General features: G+C 38.1%; 1 protein-coding gene across 2 annotated transcripts in view; it reads left to right on the forward strand.

The window, feature by feature from the left end:
* DENND3 (DENN domain containing 3) overlaps positions 1-10,815 on the forward strand; it is a 104,924-nt gene extending 94,109 nt beyond the window's left edge. The window contains exon 23 of one of the 2 annotated variants that reach the window (XM_074202765.1): positions 7,702-10,815. In XM_074202765.1, coding sequence (XP_074058866.1) covers positions 7,702-7,902 — 201 coding nt within the window. In that variant the 3' untranslated portion in view covers positions 7,903-10,815. The remainder of the gene's footprint in view (positions 1-7,701) is intronic. The other variant, XM_074202764.1, reaches the window with a different exon arrangement.
* Positions 10,816-12,009: the final 1,194 nt, after the last annotated feature.

Here is a 12,009-nt window from a genome sequence, read left to right on the forward strand (position 1 = left end):
CCAAAAAAAAGGTGGAATAGTTCCTACCTTTAAGTAGCTTATATTCTAAAGGGAGAAACAAAACATACATACTTACAAATTATACACTAGTTATTGTTCAGCTGTATTCTGCTCTTCACAACCCCATTTGGAGTTTTCTTGACAAAGATTCTAGAGTGCTTTGACATTTCCTTGTCTAACTCATTTTACAGATGAGGAACTAAAAGCAAACTGGGGTTGAGTGACTTATCCAAAGTCACATAGCATGTATATGAGATCAGATTTCAACACAGTCTTCCTGACTCCAGGTCTGGGACTCTATCAATTGCCTCACCTAGTTGCCCAAATATATACAAAATAGATATCAAATGAATCCAGAGTCATTGAAGAACAGGGCACTAGCAGATGGGGAGATCAGAGAAGGTCTTATATTTAAAAAGTTGGAGTTTGAGCTCAGTTTTGGAAAGAAAGCAGGGATTCCAATTGATAGTAATAAAGAGAAAGAGCATTCCAGGTTACAAAGGCAAAGAACCAGGAGATGGAATGTTGTGTGTAAGGAAGGCCATATGGCTAGACCCATACCTACAGTGTGGTGAGGAGGCAGTAGATGAGAAGCCTAGAAAGGTTAGGTTGAGACCATAATACAAAGAACTTTAAATTTCAGAGTGGTATCCCAGAGAGATCCAAAGCATGGGGAAAGGACCTATTTGTACAAAAATATTTATAGCAGCTCTTTTTTGTGATGTCTAAAAATTGGAAATTGAAGGAATGCCCATCAATTGGGGAATGGCTGAACAAGTTATAACATAAGAAATAACTGACTATAAGCAGGATGATTTTCAAAAAACCTGGACTTACATGAACTGAAACAAAATGGAATGAGCAAAACCAGGAGAATATTCTACACAGTAAAAGCAATATTGTACATTAAAAAACTGTGAATGACCTAACTTTTCTTAGCAGTGATCTAAGACAAACTCAAAGGACTCATGATGAAATATACTACCCCCAGAGAAAGAACTGATATTGTCTGAATATAGACTGAAGCATGCTGTTTTTCTCTTTCTACTTTTTTCTTTTCTTTCTTACTTTTTTTCTAGTTTTCTTGTAAAAAAAACTATTATGGAAATTTTTACATGATTGTACATGTATAACCTATATCAGATTGCTTACTGACTTAGGGAAGACAGAAGGAAGGGAGGGAGGGATAGAATTTGGAACTCAAAACTTAAAAATAAAAAGACCAAATGCTAAAAATTGTTTTAACATGGAATTGGGGGAGGGGGGCAACTAGGTGGTGGTGCTGTGGATACAGCACTGGCCTTGGAATCAGGAGGACCTGAGTTCAAATCTGGCCTCAGACATTTAATAATTGCCTCTCTGTGTGACCTGGGGCAAGTCACAACCCCATTGCTTTAAATAAATAAAAATTTGAAAATACATATGTAATTGGGGGGAATAAAATATTTTCTAAAAAAGAACCAACAAGGATAAAGCACCAGCCTTGGAGTCAGGAGTACCTGGGTTCAAATCCAGCCTCAGACACTTAATAATTACCTAGCTGTGTGGCCTTGAGCAAGACACTTAACCCCATTTGCCTTGCAAAAAACCTAAAAAAAAAAAAGAACCAACAAACATAATGGAATCTATTAAGTATATGAATGAATAAATAAATGAGTGAATTCCAGATAGAGGAGTTTATACTTGACCCTAGAGGTAATAGGGAGTAACTATAGTTTATTGAGTGTGGAGAGGTTTTTCCATAATTAGAACTATGCTTTAGAAAAGTCCTTTTGGCAGCTCTTTTATGTTGGAATAGGCAAAGACTTAATTCAGGGATAATGGGCCTGAATTAGTGGTGATAATGGGAGTAGAGATAGGAAGAGATAGAAATGAGGAGATTTGGCAACAGATTGGATTTATGGTTTGAGTGAGAGTGAGGAGTCATGAATGATACCAAAGTTCTAGACCTAGGTGATTAGAATTGTGATGCCCTTGGAAGACATAAAGAAGTTTATATAAGGGGGAGAGTTTGGGGAAGAAATGAGTCTAATCTGAACATGTTGCATTTGAGATGCCTAATCCAGTAGGCATTTGGTGATGAAAGACTGGAGAAAATAAGAGGGCTTAGGATAATGTAAGCCATAGGTACAACCACAGTTTGTGGTTATGAAATTTTTAAAAATCCAGCTCATAAAACTGAGGAACAGTCAGACAAGTGGGAGAGAGCAGTGAGAAGGAGGGAATAATCAACAAGGTCAGATGCTTCAGAGAGGTCAAGAAGGATTTATATTGAGAAGAGGTTTGGCAAATGAGAAATCAAATCCTTATTCTTCCTAAAAATTTAGAATACCATCATGAAACTAAAATGAGATGATGAAAGTGAAAGCACTTAAAAAAATTTGTAAAAGCCCCATAAATTATAAGAGGCAACCACGATATAGGGACAAGAACATTGTCTCACTGTGTGACTTTGTGCAAATTATTTCTTCTCTCTGGGCCTGTTTGCCATCAGTTAAGGCTAATAATCTTATATCACAGAGTTATTATGAAGAAAATGCTTTATTAAGTGGACAGGTTAAAAAGCCAAAACTGTGGCTCTGAGTTCATATGGCCTAGATTCAGTTTTGGAGGTTTCTCAGTAATTTTTTTTTTGGATATCCAGTTGTTCAGTCATGTCCAAAACTTTATGACTCTATTTGGGGTTTTCTTGGCAAAGATTAACAGTTAACAGATAAGGAAACTTGAGGCAAATTGAGTTAAATGACTTGCCCAGCGTCACACAGCTAGTAAGAGTCAGAGGCCAGATTTGAACTCATGAAGAAGGATCTTCCTGACTCTAGGCCCAGTGATCTGTCTCCTAAACCACCCAGCTAAAACATCAGAATTACCTTATGCCTAGGTCTCCCTTTAAAAAACTAAGAAAAGAAAAGAAGGACCTTCAGTTCTCATGCATGCAGTCAGATTAACAAAACACTGAATATAGGGCAGGTTATATTTAACCCAATAGGAAATTCAAAGGGCTTATGCTCGATTCCATAAATAGTCAAAAAATGATCATTTTCCTCTAAAAGTTCTACTTTTCCTAGTTATCTTACTCTTTCCCCCTTATTTCATGGTATCAACGAATAGAAAGGTTGAAGTTGTTTCTTCTTCAGACTTCAACTCCTTTTCCACTTTGGGGTTGAGGTGGTGAGGACGTGCTTTATAATTACATCATTATCGTTATCATTATTATTATTTTTATCATTACCTCATTGTTGTTTTCCCAAAGTGCCTTCCTACTTATAAGAATTTTTGCTTTCAAGATTTAGGAAATCTATGTCACTTTTGGTTGTGGAGGACCCCTTATAAAACTAACCAGGCTAGAATTATTAATAATGTCTTTTGTTTGTATTGGTGATGTTCAAAATTGTAATGTGAATAGTAGAAAAGGATCTATATTATGTGCACCATGGATAAAATGCTTTTGGATGATAGAGATATGAAATACTTTGTTAGAAATGATATCTGGGGGGGAGAAGCCAAGATGGCGACAAGAGCGGATCCTGTCTTAGGTGCTCTCTCATAAATTTCTGAAACTAAGGACTCTAACTAAATTTTCGAGAGACAGAACCCACAGAGGGACCCAGTGAGGCAGTTCTACTCAAGGTAACCTGGAAAAGAGCAGAAAAGCTCTGCTCCCTGGGGTTGGAGGGGCGACCTGTCACAGCAAAAGAACTTCACCCTCCCAGAGGCAGTCCCTGCGGCTCCCAGTAGTGGGGGAGTTTCCTGATCTACGCCCCAGGGAGCACCAGGCACAAATTGGGGGAACAGCAGGGGACCTCTGCCAGAGTGAGCACATGAAGCCCAGCCCTCAGGGCACACAGCAAACAGCGAACAGCAGCTTGGCCAAGGCAGTCTGGATCCAGGAAACAGAAGCAGGTGGAGTCCATAAGCAGGAGCCCCCAGGGCATGAGCCCATTGAACCTAGGGAGGGAAGTGAAGAGAGAGACTGCAGAGCTCTGTCTTCGGTCCCTGGAACAGGATTCTGGGGCTCCTGACCACATTCAGATCCTGACCACAGTCTAGACCACCCCCATAGAACAGCAGCCTCCCCCCCCCCACCTCAGCACTGTGGCAGAGGGGGGCACATATGGTCATTCACAGACCAGGAGGGAGGACAGAGCCTCACATACTGAGACCCTTGTGGGAGTGCCCCAAAGCTCAAGAAGCACCCCCAAAACAGGCTAAGGCTGGGAAAATGAGCAAGCAGAGAAAGGAGGAACACCATTGAGAAATATTTTGCCTGTAAGCCAAAGAAGGATCAAAACACTCAGTCTGAAGATGAGGAAGCATAAGCTCCTCCATCTAAAGACTCCCAAGAAAACCAGAAATTGGGCTCAGGCTATGACAGAGTTCAAAAAAGACTTTGAAAATCAAATGAAGGGGGCAGCTAGGTGGCGCAGTGGATAAAGCACCAGCCCTGGAGTCAGGAGTACCTGAGTTAAAATCTGGTCTCAGACACTTAATTACCTAGCTGTGTGGCCATGAGCAAGCCACTTAACCCTATTTGCCTTGCAAAAACCTAAAAAAAAAATCAAATGAGGGAGTTAGAAGAAAAACTGGGAAAAGAAATGAGAGAGATGGAGGAAAAACAAGAAAATGAAGTCAGCAGCCTAGTCAAGGAAATCCAAAAAAATGCTGAAGAAAATAGCATGCTAAAAACCAGCTTAGATCAAATGGATAAAACAGTTCAAAAAGTTATTAAGGAGAAGAATGCTTTAAAAAGCAGAATTGGCCAGATGGGAAAAGAGATAGGAAAGCTCTCTGAGGAAAACAAATCCTTCAGAGAAAGAATAGAACTCAGGAAGATTGATGACTTTACGAGAAATCAGGACACAATACTTCAAAAGAATGAAAAATTAGAAGAAAATGTGAAACATCTCATTGAAAAAACAACTGATATGGAAAACAGATTCAGGAAAGATAATCTAAAAATTATTGGAATACCTGAAAGTCATGATCAGGAAAAGAGCTTTGACATCATTTTCAAAGAATTACTACAGGAAAATTGCCGATATCCTAGAAGCAGAGGGCAAAATAGAAATGGAGAGAACCACAGATCCCCCCCAAGAAAGAGATCCCAAAAAACCAACCCCCAGGAATATTATAGCCAAGTTCCAGAACACCCAAGTCAAAGAGAAAATATTACAAGCAGCCAGAAGGATACAATTCAAATACCATGGAGCTGCAATCAAGATCTCACAGGACTTAGCAGCAACTACATTAAAAGCTCATAGGGCTTGGAATATAATATACCGGAAGGCAAAAGAGCTTAGAATGCAACCGAGAATCAACTACCCAGCAAGGCTGAATGTCCTCTTCCAGGGAAAAAGATGGACTTTCAGTGAACCAGGGGAATTTAAAATGTTCCTGTTGGAATGGCCAGAGCTGAACAGAAGGTTTGATCTTCAAATACAGGACTCAAGTGAAGCATAGAAATTGGAGGAGAAGGGGAAAATATGAGGGACTTAATGATGATGAACTGCATGTATTCCTGCATAGAGAAATGACACTGATAATACTCATATGAACCTTCTCAATTAACAGAGCAGGTAGAAGGAGCATTTATAGATGAAGCACAGGAGAGAGCTGAATTTGAAGATATATTGTGGTGTAAAAATGGAGTCAATAGATAAAAGGGAAATGTAATGGGAGAAAGAAAAAGAGGGAGAATAGGCTAAGATATTTCATATAATAAGATTTTTCTTTATTACAATGAGCTATTGCAATGATATGGAAGGGGGTAAGGCAAGGGGGGATGAGGGAATCTTCACTCTCATCAGAGGTGGCTAGGAGAGGAAACAGCATATATATATATATATATATATATATATATATATATATATATATATATTCAATGGGGTATAGGCATCTGGAGTAAGAAGGAGAGAAGGGGGAAGGGGGACAAGGGGAAGGGGGGATGTGGGTGATGGAGGAGAGGATGGATCATGGAGGGAGAGTGGTCAGATATAACACATTTTCTTTTTTACTTCTGCAAGGGGCTGATATTGGATGGCCTGTCCAGGACCATAGGGCCAGGTGGATGCTGGGCCTAAGGGGTGGTATGTGGGCTCTGGGCCCCTTGGCCCTAGGGCCAGGGATCTGTCTGCTGCCTACTCAGCTACCCTACAACAGAGTCAGAGTGAAAGGAGAGAGAAAAATACAGTACATGGTAGTGGAGAAATATGAAAGGAGGGAGTTGCGATCAGCAATGGCAATGGTGGAAAAATATGGAAGTAACTTCTGTGATGGACTTATCATAAAGAATGTGATCCACCGCGACAGAGTTGTTGGTGTTGGAACACAGACTGAAGCACATTTTTTTGGGGAGGGGTGCAGGGCAAATGGGGCTGGGTGGCCTGCCTGGGGCTGCATAGCAGGGTGATCGTTGGGTGTCTGAGGCCAGATTCAAACCTGGGTGCCTCAAAGGCCAGTGCTCTGTCTGCTACCCAGCCATCTCTGCTATTATTACTATTTTATTTTATTTTAGGTTTTCTTTTTCTTTTTTTTTGTTTTTTGAATGGCAGTGGGGTCGGGGTAGCTTGAGTGTCACATGACTGGGTGATTGTTGGGTGCCTGGGGCTGGATATGGGCTTGGGTGCTCCTGGCTCCAGGGCTGGTGCTCTGTCCACTGCACCACCTGGCCATACCTATAATTATTACTATTTTTTTATTTTAATTTTTTTCTCTTCCCTTTACTTTATTGCTCAAGTGAGTCTATATTTTGGGGGGGAGGGGGTATTCTGTTTACTCTTAAACAAGAATATTTTATTGTATAAAAAAGCATTGTACAAAATGAGAATAAATAAATATTAAATTAAAAAAAGAAATATCTGAATACAAATTGAAGTATATTTTTTAATTTTATTTTTCTTGAGGTTTTTTGGTCTATGTTTTCTTTCAACAGCATGACTGATATAGAAATGTTTTGCATGACTGCAAGAGTATAACCCATATCAAATTGCTTGTCTTCTCAATTGGGCAGGGGGTTGTTAGGGAAGAAGGGAAAGAATTGGGGACACAAAATTTTAAAAAATAATGTTAAAAATTGTTTTTATGTAACTGAGGAAAAATGAAATATTAAATAAATTCCAAAAAATTAAAAATGACAGTTCTTGAGGTAGTCTGAATACAGATTTGAAAACATTCTTTTAAACTTCACTTTACTTTTTCTCTTTTTTTTGTGTTTTCTTTTGCAAGAAGCATGTTACTATTGTTTAGTTGTTTTTGGTCATATTTGACTCTTTGTGACCCTATTTAGGGTTTTCTTGGCAAAGATACTAGATTGGTTTTGCCATTTTCTTTCTCTGGCTCATTTGACAAAGAAAGAAACTAAAACAAACAGGGTTAAGTGTCTAGCTCAAGGTCACACAACTAGTAAGTGTCTGATACTGAATTTAAACACAGGTCCTCCTGTCTCCAGACCCAGCGCTCTATCCACTGAACCTCTAGCTGCAACATGGCTAATATGGAAATTTGTTTTGTGTGGTTTCACATATATAACCTGTGTCAAATTGCTTGCCTTTTCAAAGGGAGAGGGTAAATAGAGAGCAAGAGGATTCAGAACTTGTAATTTTGAAAAACAGATATTTTAAAAATTGTATATATAATTGAGAAAAATAAAAGGATAATTTTAAATGACAGGTTAACCCATGATTTTTTCTTCTTCTTCTTCAGATCTGGGTTGGCAGCAAAGGATTGTCCCAGGGAAAATACAAGGGAAAAATCTATGTGATTGCTGCTGATTCGAAAACTGTGGAGAAGGAGCTGGTGGCCCATGCTGACACAGTGAAGGCCTTGTGCTCAGCAGAGGACCGATATGTGCTGAGTGGTTCAGGCAAAGAGGAAGGAAAGATTGCAATTTGGAAAGTTGAATAACTTTTAGCACTTTAAAATGGGTTTCCCACAGATCATCACTAATGATGAGCCAAGACATAGGACCATTGGGGCAATAATAAATAAATGTATACCTTTGCTGTTATCATACATTCATCACTTTTTTAAAAAAATGATAGGAACCTTTGAAGTCCTTTTGTCCAATTCATTCATTTTATTGAAGCCCAGCAAAGGCAAGTTACTTAAGGTCAACATAATTAAAGTCACATAAGGTGATTAAACTCTGCCATGATATTTTATATTCATGTTGTCAAGACAATCACAGTCTTTGCCAGGTTAAGTTATCTGATTCTTTATCTGGACTAGGAAATGGGCTAAAGGGAATTTCAACATTAAGTAGCCAAAATTCTGCTTACCTAGAATCCCCATAATTAAAATCATTAGCTCCAAGATTATCCGCACAGTGAATTCTTGACTTTCCTTTAAAACCATGGAGCTGAGATTTGTAAAAGCAAATTGAAAAACTTTCTGACCAAATCTGATAGAGATTCCTGGGTGTTTGTGTGACACTATTTACTAGTCTGACCATTGGTCATGTGCATATGGGTCCCATTTTCATAGCCACAAGTTTGTCATTAAATGTTCTATATTTTTCATTTTTTCAGGTAGATTTCATGAACACTCTTATTTTCATCATTAAAACTTCCATCATGATGCCATATGTGATCAAGCTCATGACTTTCCTTTATTGACAGCAGAGTGTCGTGCTGATCTGGCTGTCTTCTTTGTGTCATACTGCCCATAACTGGCCACTGCCTGGATTTTTTTTTCATGACCTCATAACTTATATAATGAAGAAACTTTAATAAATATTTTACATATCTCTAGCTGTTACAAAAATAACAAGAGTTTTAATGTAAAGGCAATGCTTAAAAAAGCACACACCACAAAATATAATTTTGGTTGTTAACCTTGTACCCAGCCTTGCTGGGTAGTTGATTCTCTTTGGTTGTTAACCTCACCTCCACAGAAGCTGCCTACCAGGTATAGAGACAACTTCAGGGTTTTTTTTTTCCTATGCTTATTTACATATCTATATCTCTATATATGGTGCTGCGTTATTTAAATTAAGGAGAAAAAAGTTCTTAGGAAGTTTAATATCAGTATTAAAAATGTTTATATTTCACTGTTCAGTTATCTGTATTTTCACCAATGTGAATATTCATACGAACTGAAATTCTTCTCTTCTTTAGTAGACAGTTCTTCAGTTGCCTTGAAACCCCTGACCCCCAAAAATATCAGGTCACTACCAATTTTCTAGTGATGCAAGTTATACTTGATCATCAGCCAAAGGATCCATACTCCCAGTCTTTCAAACATGGTCTGGAACTTTCTTGAGCTTACCTTTTTTTGCCATGAACTTCAAGCACATCCCCCTTCCCCCACCCCCACCCCATGCTACAAGGAGGCATTACAGGAAGGCTTTTTAAAATAATTTTTTAGAATTTAATTCTCTTATTGGAGGGGGGAAAAGTCCAGAATAAAGTCAGTGCTTTTATCAGTTTATTGGAAGAATTTATACTTTGGGCATGTTATATATACAACACTAGAGAAAATATGGCAATTGATCATCTATATCTGTGAGTATCCATACTCCAGATCTGCCATTCAAACATTAATAAGGCACCCCTTATTCCAGGGATTCCTAATGAAGTTTCTAAATTTAGAATGTAGAAACAAGACTCTTTTCACAAGCCATTTGGGGCTTTCTCTTCATTATATCAAACTGAATGGATGAAAGCAGAAATACTGAGACTGTGTGTCCAATCACCATGGACTGGGTGTTTAAACAAATAATTGACCAATTTCTTTCTCTTCCTACTACACCCAACCACCACCCTCCACACTGAATCCAAAATTTTTAGTATTCACAGATTGACCTTTATAGACAAGTCTACCCAGCCCAATATCATTACTTGATTTCTCAAAAATAGTTCATTGAGTTATAAAGTGAATGGAGTGTTGGACTTGAAGTTAAAAAGATATGAGTTCAAGTCCTGCCTAACTTCCTAACCTGACCCCTGGGCAAATCAAAACTCCTTTAAACTTCAATTTCTTCTCCTATAAAATGGGGGGGGGTGATAATAATGCCTGCCTCCCAGGAACATGAGATAATGTTTGTAAAGCACTTCGAAAATTTTAAAGGGTTATAAAGGCTATTATTATGATTATCATATAGTGATGTTACTTATTTTACAGGATCAGTGTGAGGATCAAGTGAGATGATAATTGTAAAGTACTTTGCAACTTAGCAGGCTATGTAATTGTGAACTTTGATTATTGTAACTTCATAGGAATTTAGCTCCACAAATAATGCTAGGAATGGACATGTCAATGAATCAATCAGTCAACATTTATTAAGCACCTACTGTAAGCCAGCCACTGCACTAAAGGCTAGAGATAGAAAAAAGAGGCAAAAGACAGACCCTGTCCTCAAGTTGCTTATAGTTTAATGAACATCAGTGAGATGATGGTAAACTCTGGTTGTGACTATCAGTGATATTACTGCAGAATGACCTTAATCACTATATCTCTACATGGTCTGTGTTTGTCAATGTGTCGGAAGGTTAAGGTTAGTATCATGTGATAGTATTTAAATGCTATTTCATTGAAAGTATAGATTTCCTATTTTAAATCATGGATTCTATGCTCACAGTGTATCTTAGCTGAATTATCAGCATTTTTGCGTGGTGTTGGAGACTTCCTTCTTTACAGATTCTATTTGATCTTCACATGAAGGAAAATAAATGTGTTGTGTCCAAGATTGTAAATAGTCTTTTTTTAAAAATAGATGACTACTTTTGTAAAGTTACAAGATAGAAATAAAATCTAAATAGTTAATCTAATATCATGCTGTGTATGTTTATATACTAAACCTTTCTCTAATAAAAAACATTCTTATTTTATAAGTATTGATCATTAGTTTCTTTATTTTTATCTATTTTAATTTCATAAGTATGTCTTGGTTCTTCCGGGGAGGAGTCAAGATGGTTACTCGAAGGTAACAAACTCCTGGAGGCTTTCTTTCCCTACCAAAGATACATGAAGCCTCTATTCTGACACTCACACTGCAGATCCCACCAAGAACAAAAGAAGATTAAAAGAAGTTTTCAACTGCAAACATCATGGAGAATCTTCAGTGAAGTTCTCTCTCTGGGGAAAAGGGGAAGAAAAGTCCAGAGGGAAGGAGAATGGGGAAAGCCAGCAAGAGGTTTTTAGCCACAGAGCAATCCAGGAGCCGACAGTTTAATAATAACAGAGGTCCCAGCCACTGGATTTAGCAGGGAGGATTCCAACACCAAACAAGTCTGAACCCAGAAACACTAAGGTAGAAGACAGGACTGGGTCGGGAACAATCTTCTGTTAAGTCAGAACCTGGACATAAAGGTGGGGGGAAAAAACCTATGCGAAGGCAAGGCCTGGACTGTATAGGCAACATCTTGGCCAACAACAAACCAGGGATCAGACCTCAGCCCCAGCAACTCCATATACCCCAGGAGCAGAACTACAACAGCAAAGATGAGAAAAAAAAAACTAAAAAACTAAAAGCGCTCCCTATAGAAAAATACTTCACAGATAAAGATAGCAATGCTACGTCTGAAGAAGAAAGCTGTGAAACATCACTCAAAGGAGAAGTATCAAAACAGTCTATAAACTGGACTCAAACACAAAAGCTCATGGAAGAGGTTTAAAAAAGAATTTAAAAATCAAAGAAGAGAGGAAGAAGAAAAATGGGAAAAAGAAATGAAAATCATGCAGGAAAATTGTGAAAAGTTGACCAGAGAGTTCAACACCTTTAAAAAAGGAAAGGGGGGGAGGGGAGTAAGATTGGGAAACTCAAATTGTAAAACTCAAAACTCAAAATCTGTAAAAAAAAAAAAGGAAACACAAAAGGTAATTGAAGAAAATAAAATCCTAAAAACTAGAATTGAACAGTTAGAAACCATTGAATCTATAAGACTACAAAATTCCATCAAACAAAATAAAAAGGCTGAAAAAATTGAAAAAACAATCTATAAATCCTTGGACTACCAGAAAGCCTGGACCAACAGAAAGTCGTGGAAAACATCATGCAGGAAAATTATAAGG

The sequence above is a fragment of the Macrotis lagotis genome, chromosome X (genome assembly GCF_037893015.1).
Source record: "Macrotis lagotis isolate mMagLag1 chromosome X, bilby.v1.9.chrom.fasta, whole genome shotgun sequence".
NCBI lineage: Eukaryota > Metazoa > Chordata > Mammalia > Peramelemorphia > Peramelidae > Macrotis > Macrotis lagotis.